This window comes from Leuresthes tenuis, unplaced genomic scaffold, assembly GCF_036924035.1.
Source record: "Leuresthes tenuis unplaced genomic scaffold, fLeuTen1.0.hap1 SCAF_6, whole genome shotgun sequence".
Lineage (NCBI taxonomy): Eukaryota > Metazoa > Chordata > Actinopteri > Atheriniformes > Atherinopsidae > Leuresthes > Leuresthes tenuis.
This window is the reverse complement of record NW_027325360.1, coordinates 16,764,984-16,781,389: the sequence shown is the minus strand read 5'-3', so window position 1 is coordinate 16,781,389 and position 16,406 is coordinate 16,764,984. Positions and strand designations below refer to the sequence as shown.

The 16,406-nt window shown below is 41.7% G+C and overlaps 1 protein-coding gene across 4 annotated transcripts in view; it reads left to right on the top strand.

The window, feature by feature from the left end:
- pcsk5b (proprotein convertase subtilisin/kexin type 5b) overlaps positions 1-16,406 on the top strand; it is an 80,177-nt gene that overhangs the window by 20,761 nt on the left and 43,010 nt on the right. For all 4 annotated transcript variants that reach the window (XM_072387866.1, XM_072387864.1, XM_072387863.1 and 1 more), the window contains exons 4-9: positions 909-1,052; positions 2,433-2,509; positions 8,762-8,850; positions 9,580-9,752; positions 11,884-12,096; positions 14,170-14,270. In XM_072387866.1, coding sequence (XP_072243967.1) covers positions 909-1,052; positions 2,433-2,509; positions 8,762-8,850; positions 9,580-9,752; positions 11,884-12,096; positions 14,170-14,270 — 797 coding nt within the window. The remainder of the gene's footprint in view (positions 1-908; positions 1,053-2,432; positions 2,510-8,761; positions 8,851-9,579; positions 9,753-11,883; positions 12,097-14,169; positions 14,271-16,406) is intronic.

Genomic DNA, 16,406 nt, shown 5'->3' with positions numbered 1-16,406 from the left:
ACAAAACTTGTGGGACATACAATGCCTTTGAGTAACATTTGGAGAGAAAGATATTGAATTGCCAGCTCAGACTAAAGGTGCCGGTAAATTGTGCGACATCTGTTTTTTTTTTTTTGGATGATGTGTGCAACAACATAGCCAATGCTCTCTGCAGATTCACTCCATGACAAAACAGATCTTTGTCCTCTTTGACTTCTGTCTGTTTTTTAAATCAGAGCAAAGCTAAAGCACCAACAAGAGCAGCCAACACCTCAGATTGATCCACATATTTCCGAGGCTGCTCCCATTTTTTTGCGACGCCCCATTCAAAGAGGTAGAAGACGTATGTTGAGAGCATAAAGGTGGCATTTAATAACCCAACCGGATAAGCCGTGGGGCAACAAAAGTAACGTATCGTGAGTTAGAGATTATGACGAAGTGATAATGGATTTAAGGAGGTCACAGGGTAAAAAAGGAAAGTGTGTTAAACCTTTCGCCACTTGTTTTTCTCCCACTATGCTCCATAACTTGATGTATTTAGGATCACTCTTTTCTTTAAATCATGAAATGAAAAAAAAAAATAATCCACTTCTATGTTGACAAGAAAACAGCCTGACCTTACGGACAAGATCAGAAGAAACGATTTGAAAACAGTAGGATCCTCCACTCACGTCACAGGTGAGGTGAGAGATCCTTCGATGGACTGACGGCCCGTATTTCCCTCACTTATTTTTTCCTTTTCCAAAGTCAGCTGCGATTTTGTGAAAAAGGAAATTCAAATAGGCCTGACATGAACATGTTTGGGCTTGTTTATGTCAGATTGCCCAATGAAAGCTGTCAGCTAATGTGGGTACTGTGAGAAACTGTGCATCTGCAAAGCCCCTTTCCTCAAATGTTGTCCCCTCTCTTCTCTGCTTCTGCCTCTGCAGCACTGTAACGATGATGTCAATAACTGCCAGTCGGACATGAACATCATGGGGGCTTGGAAGAGAGGCTACACGGGTAAAGATGTGGTGGTGACCATACTCGATGACGGCATTGAGAGGAACCACCCAGACCTTTTTCAGAACTACGTGAGTGTGTATGTATGCGTGTGTCGGGCGGCTGTGTGTGTCAGTGAAATGCAAGTGGTAATCTTTGTCGGTACGGGTGTCTGTGTGTGAGATTTGGCTTGGAATATTAGTTCAAATAAAATCTCTGTATATGTTTGTTTGGGAGTGTCAGCAGAGGTGAGTAGCATTGATTCTGTATTCGCGGCATAAGGTCATATGTTTTCCACAATCACAGTCCGTCTAGAAATAAGTGGACACGTCATGCTTTATTTATTTATTTGTTTAGTCAAAAAAGGCGCCAAAATAATTGTTGAATTCCTGGATTAATAATGTTGAAAGTCTTGTCCACAAGAAATAAATTAAAGTCTTTATTTTATACATAGCTCAGTCATATTGGAGAAAGTCAGAGAGATATGTTACAGAAGTCCGTTAGTGAAGTCCATGATGACTGGTGGTTGTTTAGATCTGATAATCTTGCATCATGGATTTGATTTCTGTGGGAGGCTTCCTCAAACCTGTGTGAGTCCAGTGCGTACATGTTTGTGTGCATTCTGAGGGATTGCTACCTCTCAGGACAAGGTTAGATAGACAAAGTAACATTTTTGCCCTTTGGCAGCGGATAAAACGATTCACACCCTGTTTGTCAGCGCCTTTCTGCGGTTATCAGCAACTCCAAATGCCTCTAAAATTAAAAAATTTGTTTATGCCGAAGGCTGTGTGGAACGGCTGTGTGAAACCGTTGTGAGCAATGCTAATGCTTTTTGTTGGTCTCACAACAATCGGCCACAAAATTAAAATAACCTGCCTTGTATCGTGTAGGTCTTCTTCGTGCCACCAAAACAACTCTGACCCAGCAGCTCATTAGAATAAAACCACAGGAAGTTTCTAGCGGTCTCCCTCTGGGATGTTGGCAGCAGATTCCTTTGGTCCTCTTGGTTAGTGTGTGGGCCCGTGGATCCGGCTCATCCGGTTGGGGTGTAGAGAGTTTGGAGGCAGGATTAATGCCTCTGCCTCCTTGTTGTGCTCTTTGGACCATTTTTATTTATTTTTTAGCAGTTTTTGTAGTGTGATCGCACTGCTGGACGAGGACGGTGACATTACATGGGGGCCTGCTTGGTCTGAACCAGTGTTCAGGTGGATACTAGAACGTTAGTGTGTGAGTAACATCTGCATGAATGCCAGAACCCAAGCTTTCTCAGTGTCCAGTTGTAATCAGCCGATCCATGTCATTACCGTCACCTTTTAGTATTTTTAATTTGTAGCTGTTTGGTGTGTACACACAAGGAACATGTTAGACCTACTGTTCTTATGAATTTATCCGTTAACCTGCCATTTTCTCTCTCTGATCATTATTACGAGCTCTTTTGGATGCATTTGATTTAATCTCTATATCTCCTCTAGGACGCTCAAGCAAGCTATGATGTCAACAGCAACGACCCAGATCCCATGCCTCGATATGACGCAACCAATGAAAACAAGTAAGGGAAAAAACAAAAAAAGAAAGAAGGAAAATCTGTATAATTTTAACTGTTACGATGGGGTTTTCGGAAAATGTAATCTTTAAAATGTAAAGAATGTAGCTACTGCTTTTGTTGCATTCACCAAGAGATTCATGACAGTGTTTCTCGGATTGATTTTTGCCAGAAGCTCTGTGCCTCATGTTTCTGCTTGCTTCATGCTTGTATGTTTGTCCTGACTTTGTTGTGGGTGTGATGAGTTACATTAGTGAATTTGATTGTGACATTTGTGGCTAGGCTGTGGTTTTTCTGTTTGGAAGATCATGTATGCGTTTGCAAGAGAGAGGGGGGGGGGCAGAGCTTGTCCATGCACTTGTCTTGTGCCAGTATAGCTTTGGCTCAGTAAATGATTTTTGAGTGTGTGTTTGGCTGCAGCAACCCAAGTGCCGTGGCAGTGGCTCAGTCCCTGCTGGTAATGCATTGTCTTAAAGAGACATGAGGCACAGATGCAGCTTCATGAGCTAGTTGCCTTTTTAGGGTTGAATGCATAGTTTACTATGAGGTTATAGGCGTGGACACACATCTGGTGTACTTTTTAACTTCTTGGATTTCCATAACAAACACCAGATTTTTTTTCAGCGTAAGCCATCTTCTTCTGTGGTCACATCTTTAGTAGGAGCTAAATGATTGTGAAAAGTTTATGTGAGGTGACTGGCAAGTCAATACCTGCCATAATGCCTGAGAGGATGACGACAAGCACATAGTCACACAGATTTCTGAGGACTAAGCTGACTTCATCTGGCTAATTGCCAGTTTGTGTTGTATAGCAGCAGCGTAACTCTTCTGGGTGTAAATATGTTGACTGTCTATACGAGAGCTGTGATTTGAAAGGGAGCAGGAGGAAACTATCACTATTTCGATCTCCAATACAGCTCTCTGAAGGAAGACTTTTCGATGCACCATCTGTCTTTAATCTGTCTTCCTGTATCTTTTAACTTTAAAATAGTCTCAACAGATTGTCTGGCCTTCCCCAAAAAAAATTAACAAAAGCCTGTTTTGTGTGTCTGTGTACGTGCGTGTGTGTGTGTGTGTGTGTTTGTGTCCTATAGAGTTAGAAGGTAACAAAATCTTTTTATGTTCAAAGAGATCAATTTCCACTGTGACCTCTGTTGCGTTGAGGGACTCTTGGACTATGATTTTGAGTAGTGGACCTCAGATAGATCTAGGTGGCCATAGGTATTACTCAGTGCCTCGGCCAGTGAGTGCATGTCGGAGAAATCCAGACTTTTCTCTCCCAAAATTCATTCCACTACATATATTACAAACCATAATTTTTTAAAGTTCTGTAAAACCACTTTCACACATGAACACTGCAGATTTTCAGGACAAATTGCAGGCAATTTGTTGTTGGTGTGAGTACCAGGGGTGCCCATTTATGTTTATGCTTTATGTTTCTCACCGTGCTTGCATGAGTCGTTGCGGTTCTGACGCACATTCGTCTCACAGCATAAAACACATTAGATCAGCTAACTGCAGCGGTCGCAATGAACACACGTATGCTCTTTGCTACGCGCGTGCGCCCATGCTCTCTTTCACAAACACACAGTCTACACAGGTCATGCATACGGGGAGTTAATGCCAATGTAACCTAACGCAAAAGGCTGAAGATAAAGGAAAATCAAAATCCACAATCCAACAGTGCGAAACTCACAAAATACTTTGTTTGTCGCAGCATCGTAGTCTATCCATGGGTATTTACCTTTCCAGCTAGCTTTTCTGCAGAGTGGAGTGGTCATTAGCAAATCAATGACAAGTGTAGGCTGCCTGGAACACATGGGTACTCAGGAATATCTGTGGATGCTCTGGCCCCAAAGCACCCACAGAATCGGCACCTATGGTGAGTACTAAGTGTCTGTGTGTATCAACAATAGAGGCGAGCAAGCGGAAAACAGCTTACAGGTCAGCAAGAAAGACGAACCATAGCCAGGACACATGCGCTCACTCGCATGGTGTGAGCAAATGCTCCAGAATATTTGCTGACATGTTCACACATTTTCGAACCCACTGATGTTCGGAAGACTTTACTCAGGGGGCTGGGTGGAAACTCCTCGAGAAGTCCTGAGTGAATCTTTCCGACATTTGTGTTCTCACATGCCAAACGCTCCAGGAACATCTCTTGTACGTTTCAGGTGGTGTTCAGTGCACGTGTGAATGCAACTCAAGTCTTGCCAAAACATCCATCTGTCTATGTGGCAATGCCCAATAAGGCGAGAAAGAGTTGAAGTTTTAGCTTTGCTGCATTTGTGTGCGCAGAATTATAGATGCTGGAGCATCCAAAGTCCTCCCTGAGACGAGCTTTCTGTGTCATGATCTGATGATGTTCATTCATTTGAGATGTAGAAATCTATAGGAATGTAACATTTATAACAAATACCACAACAAAATGAATGAGTTCATGTGTATGTCGCCATTTCAAATTAAGTCAAATGAGGATTAATGGATAAATTAAAACTGAGATGGCTACGAAAAATACGAAGTTCGACAAAGGTGGGTTTCAGAAAAAAATTATAAAGGAGATAAAAAAAGACCAGGCACAGCGAGGGTCCACCAGCTGAACCTGAAGAATTGCACAGCAGAAAGCCTCGGGAGAAAACCTGTAATTTAAGTTGATCGGACAGCTGATCATTCACTCCTCACCTGCCGCTTAGAAGGATTTCAGTTGCTGTTGTGCTCCCACGCCAGATTTGGTTACACTTTGCATTGCAGCTTTGTTTTCTTAGGTCATTTCTTTAAGGCAACTGATGTGTGGAGCATTTTGCCGCAGCTGGTTGAAGCTGCATCTTCCTCACCCACTGCTGAAACTACCGACGTTAGCGTGTTGTTGTAAGCGTTTGTGCCTTGGCTTCTGTTGGCTAATATGCTTTAACTGATGTGTGCAGATGTTGAGATGCAGCTGGTTGGACAAAAGGCAAGAGGAAAACAGGCTGCAAACTACTAATAAAATGAATAAATTCAGAGATGAGCTTTGTCTTCCACAAGAATCCTCTCAGAATCCTCTTCAACTTCAACAACTACATATTAACAGCTGGGATTAAAAGGAAGGTTGATGTCACACAATGGCAAACGTAGTGTTCCCCTAACTTTTTTTAAAGATTCAATTAAAATTGGTCAGTTAATACACTGAAGTTAATTTCTTTTGTATTTGTAATGCAAATCAACATATTTAAGTTCTTGTTGCATTTAAGAAAACTTAAAAAAAAAAAAAGTTTTTATTTATTGTTCAAATCCATCCATTTTCTATACCCGCTTAATCCGTCGGTCGGTCGGGTCGCGGGGGGGCTGGAGCCTATCCCAGCGGCCATCGGGTGAGAGGCGGGGTTCATCATGGACATGTCGCCAGTCCATCACAGGGCCACACAGAGACAAACAACACACACGCCCACACTCACTCCTGAGGACAATTTTAGAGACACCAATTAACCTAAAATGCCTGTTTTTGGACGGTGGGAGAAAGCCGGAGTACCCGGAGAGAACCCACGCATACACAGGGAGAACATGCAAATTCCACACAGAAAGGGATATTATTCAAATCCATTTTGTTAAAAGAAATAAACATCTGAGACTACATCAAACCAGCTTGACAAAGAACCAACAAATAAATCTGACGCATGCCACAGAGTTAAACGGCAGTTTTATCTGACTGGATCTGTTGAATTTTTAGAAAGCTGAACTCTTCTCGCTGTTATCCAGCAGACAGATGCTATGTGGTTCTGGTTGTTCAGAGAGCTCCATGAGAGACTGTAACACAGATGTAAAGAAAATGGAAAATACAGGCAAATGCAAGACTGGAAAGATTGGCAAGACAGACGATTTTATGGATTACTGAAGTCAAGTGAATGGAGAGGTGGCTGTTGAAGCATTTTCAAAGAGGCAGCCAGCGGTTTGGCTCATTAACTTTGATAAAGGGGCCTATCACTGACTCTCAACATTTTAATGTTTTACTTCAACCTTCAAAGCTTCAGTTGTTTGATGGTATTTTTGGTTCAGGGTAAAGGAAGGTTTCTATATTTTTGCAAATAGATAGAAGTATTGCATTTGAAAGGATCAAATCTTCATTTTTTTGTTTTTTATAACAGAAAACTTGCATGATGGTGAAATAGAAATGACACTTTGGACATGATTATAGGGACCCCTCGCTTGTATTCAGCTACAGAACCTTTGGCAGCAATGATGGCCTCTGAATCGTTTTAATGCCGTCTAGAAGCTTGTTGCACATCTCCTCAACATCTAGGTGTTCAGGAACCTAAAAGATCACTGAATTCTCTTTGAAACGACAGGTTTCAAAGTTTTTCAGCAAGATTTGGGTCAGAACTCATTGCTGACCACAGGGAATTCTTTTCCTTAGGGGCTTCGTCTGGTGCCCTACAAACGAATCGATGCTCTACATTCTCAGTGAACTTCACTTTAGCCCCCGCTGTCCATTGAAAATGGAACTTGTCTATATGCAGCATGTGGTAGCTGAAACCACCCCTCCAAATGTCTCTAATTTGGCTTGAAGCTCTTTAGAGTCCTTTACACGGTGTTTCTTTTTTTTCTTCTCTTAACATGAGGCGGAAAAAAAAAAAAAGCATTGTGTAGTCGGATCAAAACCAGACTTTTAAAATGTTTGTTAGTCTGACCGCAAACATACAAAATAAGGTTTCTTTAAGCTGGACTAGTGCACTAGTAGGAGCGGTACAGCTGGGTTTGAACAGGTCTGCATGTATGCACACGACTAGAGTCAAATGGGTTAAGAGTCACAACCGAATTCCCAGTAAAGCTGCTCTTATTCATGTAATTTTCTGTTTCTTTTGTCAGACAACTAAGCGCATCAGTATTAGCGGTACTTTAGTCAATCACTCAGTTTCACTCCTGTGCATATATACAGAGACGAGGACGGTGGTCCTATCAAATGATCAAGTCAAACCCTAAACGTGTCCAGACTTTTATGACTTTTTTTTTCTCACACAAATGTCACAAACTGCTAAAACAAAGATTTCTAGATATTTGATCATTCTCTGACAGCTCTGTTGTCTTTACCTTTTGTGAAAAAGGCAATAATCAGCCTCTTTTCGATCCTTTATTGGTTAACTCGGGTCAAAGTGTCACAGTAAGCCCTGAAAGTAAAGCTGAGGCTCATTGGTTAGAAATAGTTCAGGGTCATCCAAAGGGTGGATTATTGTGGTGTATTAATGTTTACAGCATACATCTAATGCAGTCCCATTTTATTTGAAATGTTCTCATACCCTATATGTGTCAAAAATACTGTAAATTTGTCTATATATTAGCGTTAATTTCTGTAGAATATCTAAATAGATCATAATTCAGCTGCTACCTTTCCTGCATCCACATCTAAACCTGGACTACTCTGTATCTGAATTTGAAATCAATTTAAAGTGAGGGGAAAGAAAAATCTGGTTCAAATCTGGTGGTGCCTGTTTTTGTGCTTTCACTTCAGTGGACTGCTATGCTTGCTGTTTGAAGTGATTTGTTACAACATGTTGCTATGTGAAGTGTGTTTATTTTTTTTACCTTTTTATTGAAGCTGTTAAAATAATGTTATCTTCAGATAATCGGGTCACTGTGACACAGACTTTCTTTGGTCTCAGTGCTTCCCTGGACCGGGGGTTTCTATAGCTAGATGCTGGGTTTCCATGGCAGTGGTTATAGATGTTTCCGAGAAGGGGGGGGTTTGATACAGATGTTCTCTGCTGGAGGCGCATGTGTGTTTGAGGGTGTTTGTGCAGATCCAGAAGGTTGTGTTCTTGAGCAGGCGGCGGACACAAACATGCTATGTTTGTTTGCGCTGGTCGCTGACCTGGGCCGATTGTCACCACTGGTGGAATGTTACCCTGTCGCGTGTGTGTCTGTGTGTATTTTTAATTGTTTAGGAAATACTGGGCGTCTGACTCATTCCTTTTAGACACAGTATATTTTCTTGTTGTTGTTTTTTTGTTTTTTTTTGTGGCGGCACTTTGAACTTGTACAGTTTGCTTCACCCGTTACTCCTCGGCCATTTTGTTTACAACGGCTTTAACAGTAATGTACACATCTGTCGGAAAAATGTATTTATGTACGTGTGTCCAGAAACTGTATTTTACACGTAGCACGTTTATGTTTTGATTTGTCCGTGCACCTCTGCTTGTGTAACCTTATTTGTTACATTCTCCAACATACAGCCTGAGTGTGTTTAGATTTGTGTATTAAGCCCCTTCATTCCGGCTCTTTCCTCAGACACGGTACACGATGTGCGGGTGAAGTTGCTGCAGCTGCAAACAACTCCCACTGCATTGTGGGAATTGCCTATAATGCCAGAATAGGAGGTGAGTGATGATTTTATTTGTATTTGTTAACTATTTTTGACATATTGGTTCAGCTGAGGCTTGTTTACGTTAGCATGGTTAAACCTTTATAATATGGATGGATGGTAAAATGACTGTGACCTACAATTATTGAGCATAAAAGGGACTCCTGAACACCTGGCTCAAAAGCGGCTTCAGTGTGTCTCAACACTATTTCATTAAGTCTCTCAAACTGTCTAAAGTTGCTCCAAATTCTCTCTCAGATGTTCCTACTCAGCAAATTATTCCCCTATATCGCCTTGAATGCCCGCATTGTTATCCAAGTGGACATCACTGGCAGAGTAAAGCTGATCACTCAGGACAACTTATGATATAATGCCGCTTTCGCAGCCCGACAGAACCACACCGACAGAATGCCCTCACTGCAGGAGTTACTAGTTCAGTCGATTCCTTTAATTAGTCGGTCAGAAATGAGATTGAGAAGATTATCTGATTAGATTTGTTACACAAACATACATCTTTACAGAGAAATAACACATCTGTATACGTATATCTTCCGATTTTGTGTTTCTTGCATTGATATTGATGTTTTTCAGGGTAAGATTACTGACATGGAAATATCTGACAAGCCTGTCCATTTTGAATTTATTGTAGTAATTATGGTGAAGTTCCAGTGGCTGCATACTTTAGTGACAATACCTGGAAGATTTATTAAACTGGAGTTTGTGCGTGCCTTATTTCTGCGTTCAGGTGTGCGAATGCTGGATGGAGATGTAACAGACATGGTGGAGGCCAGGTCTCTGAGCCTCCACCCGCAGCACATCGACATCTACAGCGCCAGCTGGGGACCTGATGACGATGGAAAGACTGTTGATGGACCGGCATCTCTGGCCAGGCAGGCCTTTGAAAACGGCATCCGCACGGTGGGCACATTCACATGTACATGCAGAGATATGTGCAAATAAACTTGTGCTTCATTTCACAGCCAAGAACAGATATAAACACACACTCCAAGCAAATGTGTTTTGTGCCAGTGCTCTCACGGCAGATTCTTTTCTGGCTATTTCTACCTTTGAAGCTCATCCCAACATTAGAGAGCAGCCCTGCTGTATTAGCATATATTCATTTACATATTCATCACCTATTTCGCATAGCGATGAGCTGGTGTTGGGATGTTGGCTGAGTGGAGCGGAAAAGCCATAGCAAAGGTGGTGAAGGGGTGAAGTCATTTGCTGACTGCATCTCATAAACCTTGATCTACACATTCACAAAGTTTGCTACAGCTGGTTTCCCTTTGGTGAAACAAATGTAGAACTTTGGAGCAGTGAGACGCGGCAATCAAGGGTGGCGGTCAGGGCTAACACGGACCTCCAAATTGTCTGGCTTAAGAATGCAAGACAAAAAAAAGAAAAGGCACGATACGAAATGGAGAAAAGAGGAAAACAAAAACTGACACGGTCCTCATGTGTCCCTGTTTCCTCCTGATAGGCTGTTTTATTTAACTACGACATAGTTTAGGGAGACATCTGTCCAACTGAGTTGGGCAGCAGTATGTGCTCACGCCCCCCCCCACACTGCTGTGTCTGTGACGTTGAGTGGAGATGGCGTTCCTGGTAATGTGATGTGTGACACCATGAAGAGAGCTGAGGTGTTTGCGGTAAGGCTGTGGATTGAGCTGCTGCATGTTTTTTTTTTTTTTTTAAACAAGTTTACCTTGTTTGTGTGATAGCTTTCACACGTTTTCTTGCTATATGTGTTTAAAGACGGGTGTCTCAGTCTTTTGCATTTGGGCAAACCACCTCTATTCATGCAGCTTTAATCATAAGAGAAGAAAGGAAGAAGCATTAAGTCTAAATGTTGACTCGGCACAGTTTTTATTTTATTTTAAGAACTTAGGTTTGTTTTAATCATTGATTAATCAAACATTTTATTTTGTTCTTGAATCCTGAATATTGTTATGGAGTCTCTGAAAAAACAGTCGAGCAGTTGGTATTGTCGTGCATTTTTGTTTGCCGTCCTTTCAGTTTCATGTTGCGTTTCGTCTCTCTCCTTTTCTTTATTCTTCCTCCTCCAGTCTTTGTCCCCCTCTTTCTTTTCATAATTGCTCTTATAAGCACTCTTCCTCACTCCCGTTTGTCAGCATTTGCTCCTGTCTGATCCTCCTCTCACTCAGAGGGGCTCATGCGCCTATCACATCCTGACAGACGCCTTTCTTTTGAAAAGCTCAATCCTACCTTTCATTGCCCTGTACTTGCCTGTGTGCGTTGGGTCTGTGTGTCTTGACAAGCAGTGTGAATCAGTGTCAGTCGGCTTGTCAGGTGTCTTTTCCGCTGACTTCTGGTTAAATTTTACCTTCATGAGTCAGTAGGTCCTCACTAGAGCTGTGACACACACTGTTTTCCTCCTCTAGGTCCGGTGTTTAGATCATATTAAGTTTAGCCAGATCTGGTGGCACTGTTTCTACTTGAGCAAGTCCGTTAGAAATGGTGTTGAACGTCCAAAAATAATGGCGGCTGCATTTTATTTTATTCTGAGATCTTCTGAAAACCTACTGGATACTACACAATATCTGCACAATTCTTCTGTCTTTCTAGCAAACAAAGACTTTATTTGTCATTTTCAACTTTTAGATTTACAACAAATATAACAGAAAGGGTTTTTTGGGAAAGTTCAAGCTGAAGTCATATTAGGAAAGTATTTTAAACGGAAAGTATCCTTATCTTTAAGACTGAATGACTGAAATTCACCTCCCTTAACCCAACATGTAACAACAACAACAAAAAAAAAACACCTTGCTAACATCTCTTAGGAGTCTGTCACACTTTTTATGGATCTGTCAGCAAATGAACGCACAGAAATAATTTTAACATAAAATTTACATCGTTTTTTTTTTTTACATCGTGAGATTTACAGAGCTTTTTATCGGTCCGTAAAGGCAGCATGCGCTGCGTTCTCTGACACTTATATCACAGACTCCTAAGGGTTAAACGTGATTACTGAACCTGGATATTAGCGTAGCTGAAATCTTAACCTCTTTGCTTCTTTTCCTGTCAGGGGAGAAAGGGCCGTGGCTCTATCTTTGTATGGGCTTCAGGAAACGGCGGGCGCAGCAGAGATCACTGCTCCTGTGACGGCTACACCAATTCCATCTACACCATCTCCATCTCCAGCACAGCTGAGAGTGGACGCAAGCCCTGGTACCTGGAAGAATGCTCGTCCACACTGACCACTACGTACAGCAGCGGGGAGAACTACGACCGAAAGATTGTAAGAAGTGAATTGTCTTTGTGTGTGTGTGTGTGTGTGTGTGTGAGAACTGGCTCTTAATACACATGCATTGGACTTCTTCCACCAAGGTATTTTCAAAGTTGGTTTGGAGCCAGTGCCTAATTTAGAACCAATTCTTTCTGTTTTGACTTGCAAAGCTCTGGCTCCAGCACACAAACACACACAAAAAAAACCTGGGGCCACAAATGCAGCAAGTCGTTGCTGACCCAGAACAATGATCAGGGGTTGCGGGGTTAAGGGATTTCAGGGTTATGAACACCAATCAGATGAACACCATGTTTAAAGTTCAGCCTGCAGAGTGTCTTGTCTGCTTAACTCCATAAGAGAATTGAGTTTAAAGATGTATGTGAGGCCGAAGCAGCAGTGTAAGCACATGAACTCAGTGTTCCACTTATTTTCCTTTGCAGCAGCATAAAAAAACAGTGGTTTTCAATTTATAACCCATGTTTGCAGCCCTTTTTTAGATTTTAAATTTTAAATTTTTTGGGGGTGTAAATTGTAGGTGCTTTTTTTTTTGTCTTAAATATTACCAGCTAGTGTTTCTTGATCTTGCTTTAAACCGTGTGTGGAAATCTTGTTTACAGTGTGATCACGAATGCGGTTCAGCATTTGGAAAAGCTCGCCGGCTCTGCAAAGAACATTCACAGACACAAACATCATCTGTTGTTCATAAACTTAACTGATGAAGATAAGATATCGGTCTGTAAGAAAAATGAGACGGACACTTTGATCAGTGGAGATGAACTGTCCCCCTGTGCTGCAGTGCACCAGTGCAGTACAGAAGTTCACAATACACCAGAGGGAGGTTCAGACGTGTATTGGAAGAGACATTTAAAGTGACATAATGATGTAGCTCAGAATGGCTCTCTTTCTGTGGTAAGTGAACCGCTTCCTAGATCTAAAGTTGAACTGGCTCTAAACTGGCTCTTTTACCAGCCCGGCACCAGTACGTTGCGGAAGAGTAATAATTCAAAAGTATTCATTGCAGGTATGCAGCCGAGACGTGATTTCATTTAGATTGTAGCACAAAACACAACAGATACAGCTTTTCCAGTAACAAATGTGTGAGAAACGTGCTTGCAAACATGTGTCTTTGCACACACAGTGTGTAATTTTAGCTTAGAGTGCAGCGTGATACAACATGGCGTTAACTTGGCCTTTTGCGTGTTTGTTCTTGCTTGGGGGTCCAGCGGGGTGACCGTGTTTGACTCAAGTTGACCACATCTCTCCCATGACCTACTGGGATGAACAGGGATGGTTGATCACTTTGAGCTAGCTTGTCTGCCAATGTCTTGCTACATTCCTCATATTGATGCCACAGACTGACACACACACACACACACACACACACACACACTTTCTTTACAATTCACCCACAACTTAGCACAGTTGACAATAGAATGTCATATATCAGAATTTCAGGCTGTCTTCTGCAGCACATACTGGCCTGTTTACTTTGATTCTTTTGGACCAATTTAATTTCTTACAAAATCATTACAGATCCTCTGTGTGTGTGTGTGTGTGTGTGTCTTTAGATAATCCTTCAAACTTTTCTGTGCAGAAAAGGTCCTTTGATGAGGGTTCAGACTGGAAGTTGGCCAAGCTTTTCTTGGCAGACCGATTGTCAAGCTGTCCGACTCGTTGGGTGATTAAAGTCTGTACAATCAAAGCGAACATACACCTCTTTAATAACTTATTTTATTGCCCCTTATTGCCTAATACACTGTGCTCTTTGTTTCTCTTTTGGAATAAACTTGGAAATGCCTTGGAAAGAGCATTGTGCATTTTGTGTGTGTGGACATAACTGTGTGTTATCTCGTGCACAGCAGCATACCAAAGCTGGAATGTGTGTTTCAGGAGCTTCAGGTGTGTCTAAATCTTCCTGATCCTCATGACTTCAGTCTCTCTCCTCAGGTCCTGTAGTCACTACTGGCTCCCTGCACTTCTGATGTTATTGGACTTCTTCTTTTTCTCCTGTATCTGTGCGGCCTCCCCATCATTCCTGTGTTTCCTGTGCATCTCTCTGACCCTGTCCTTCCTCTCTGTTGACAGATAACAACAGATCTCAGACACCGGTGTACAGACAGTCACACGGGGACATCAGCCTCGGCTCCCATGGCTGCTGCCATCGTTGCTCTGGCCTTGGAGGCAAAGTAAGATCCACTTAACCCCATCCCGTCACTCATCCCTTTGCAACTCGCTTAACCTCTAATGCTCTTTTGGACTCTGCCCATGGGGGGGACACGTGAGAGTTTTTTTTTTTTCTTTTTTTTTTCTCATTGTCATAATTGACAGTTGCAGGAATGCCTTTATCTGTTTGGAGGAGTTGCAAAGTTTGTGCAGAGACGTACGAAGGATGCACAAGGTCTCAGAATGTGCAACTATTCAGCTTTAATACACAAGGGTTGAGTAGCACAAATACTGTTTGAATCTATATCTGCGTACAAGTGATGAAGGCAGAAAGTTAGCAGCTGTTAATATTTACCTTTTATTCTCACCCAGACCGACGCAGGCAGTGGGAATCTTTGGCTTTTAAACAGGTCTTTGGGTATGTTTTGAAGTAGAGGCAGATTATGCAGAGACCTTCCTGCAGTAAACAATGGCTGCTTCCCGGGTTCTGGGTTGTCATCACACCTGTTCAGTGGCAAAAACTCAATTTTGTTTCGATTCTGCTCTCTATTGTGTAGAGACAACCATGTTTAGCTGCTGTGTGTATGTATTGTAAGCAGAGTTAACTTGGACTGTGACGGACTGTCTGCTGTGGTATTATCCAGAGGCAGGTGTAAAATACATTTACATTTCTGTTGTTTACTGCACACACTTGATTGATGTGGTGTTCTGCCGTGTGGCCTTTATTTGGCACAAGGTTTCAGCTTTGAGAAACGCCTCGACTTCAATAAAACTAAAGGTAATCGATTGATTAGGAATATGAATAAATACTCATGAAACAAAAATTTCCAAGAGTAGTTTCATATTCAGGAACGCCCAGACTGTGATAAAATGCAGATGGTTGTCATTTTTATGCTCCATTGTTTCTGTGGGAAAGTAATGGAATATCATGAACATCATTTTTGCACTCTTTTGGACATAGCAGTTATCTTTTAAAGATGAAAAAAAAAAAAATTAAAACCTTGATTGATTTAGAAAGGGTGCTTTTGGGCGGGGAAGAAGTTCACTCTGGAAATGAGAGAAAAATGTATGAAATGTCTTGAAATGTTATTTTTCCACTTGCTTTTAGTGTCCTCATCCCTTCGAGATGCTGTTGTTGCCTCTTTTTTTTTTTATGGGGTGTGACAGTTGCTGGCTAGCTTTTCTGTGAAATCTGTAAAGTGTCTCGATTTTTTTCTTTTTTTTTTTTTTTAACAAAATCCAGGATTTCACTGCAGGTACAAAGACTGAATTAGGCCCATCACATGTTGAGCAGCTCAGATAGCTGAGGTCAGATCGATTAGCCTGGATAATCAAATCCAAATCCTCCCTACAGAAAATATTCTCGGTTTCCAGGCAGTACTGGGCACATAAGCCTGTTTCCTCAACAAGATTATCACACAAGCTTGCCTGCCTGCTTTCTAGTCATCTGCTGGCTCTCACTTCCGCTCACTCTGTCATTCTTGCTGTGCCTCCACCACTGTCACAGTGCTCCTTGCTTACTCCTCCAAGGCAAACTCTCCTCTTTCTTCTAGCTATTTCACTCAGTTTCTTGCATGCGTGCACGCACAGTCAAAGAGGACAGGATGAAAGAGGAAACAGGGTAACAGTTTAGACAAGCGGGCACGGTACTGATAACATCTGCTCTTATCAGGTGAATGAGGGTGAGCAAACTTTCTGTGATAAACATGTCACGATACCAGGAACTCTGGTGTACCGTGTTATTTATTTGCCAAGTTTAAGATTATGTCTTGTGTGTCCTTGTGTCTGTTGAAATGAAGAAATGGAAAAGTGAGAAATTTTGTAGAAATAAACAAGAAAGTGAGAGGAGTAAGCTGTCATATGAACTTTTCCTACTTATGAAGGCAAAACGGGCACAAATAAAAGCGATTTTCTTCTTTGTTTGTCTGCTTTCAAATTCAAACTGCACAGATTTTAGAGTAAAAATGTATACTCACAAATGACAGGTTAGAGGATAATCTGCTGTTACTGGATTGAAATTATGGGAAGTGGAGATGAAATCTCATTTTCTCCTCTCTGCTCTCTGCCTTCTCCCTCCAGATTACTCCTGGGTGTTTTCATCCATAATTACACTCGAGAGAGCGCCGAGAAACTTATATTAGCTTCTTATTTGCTTCTGG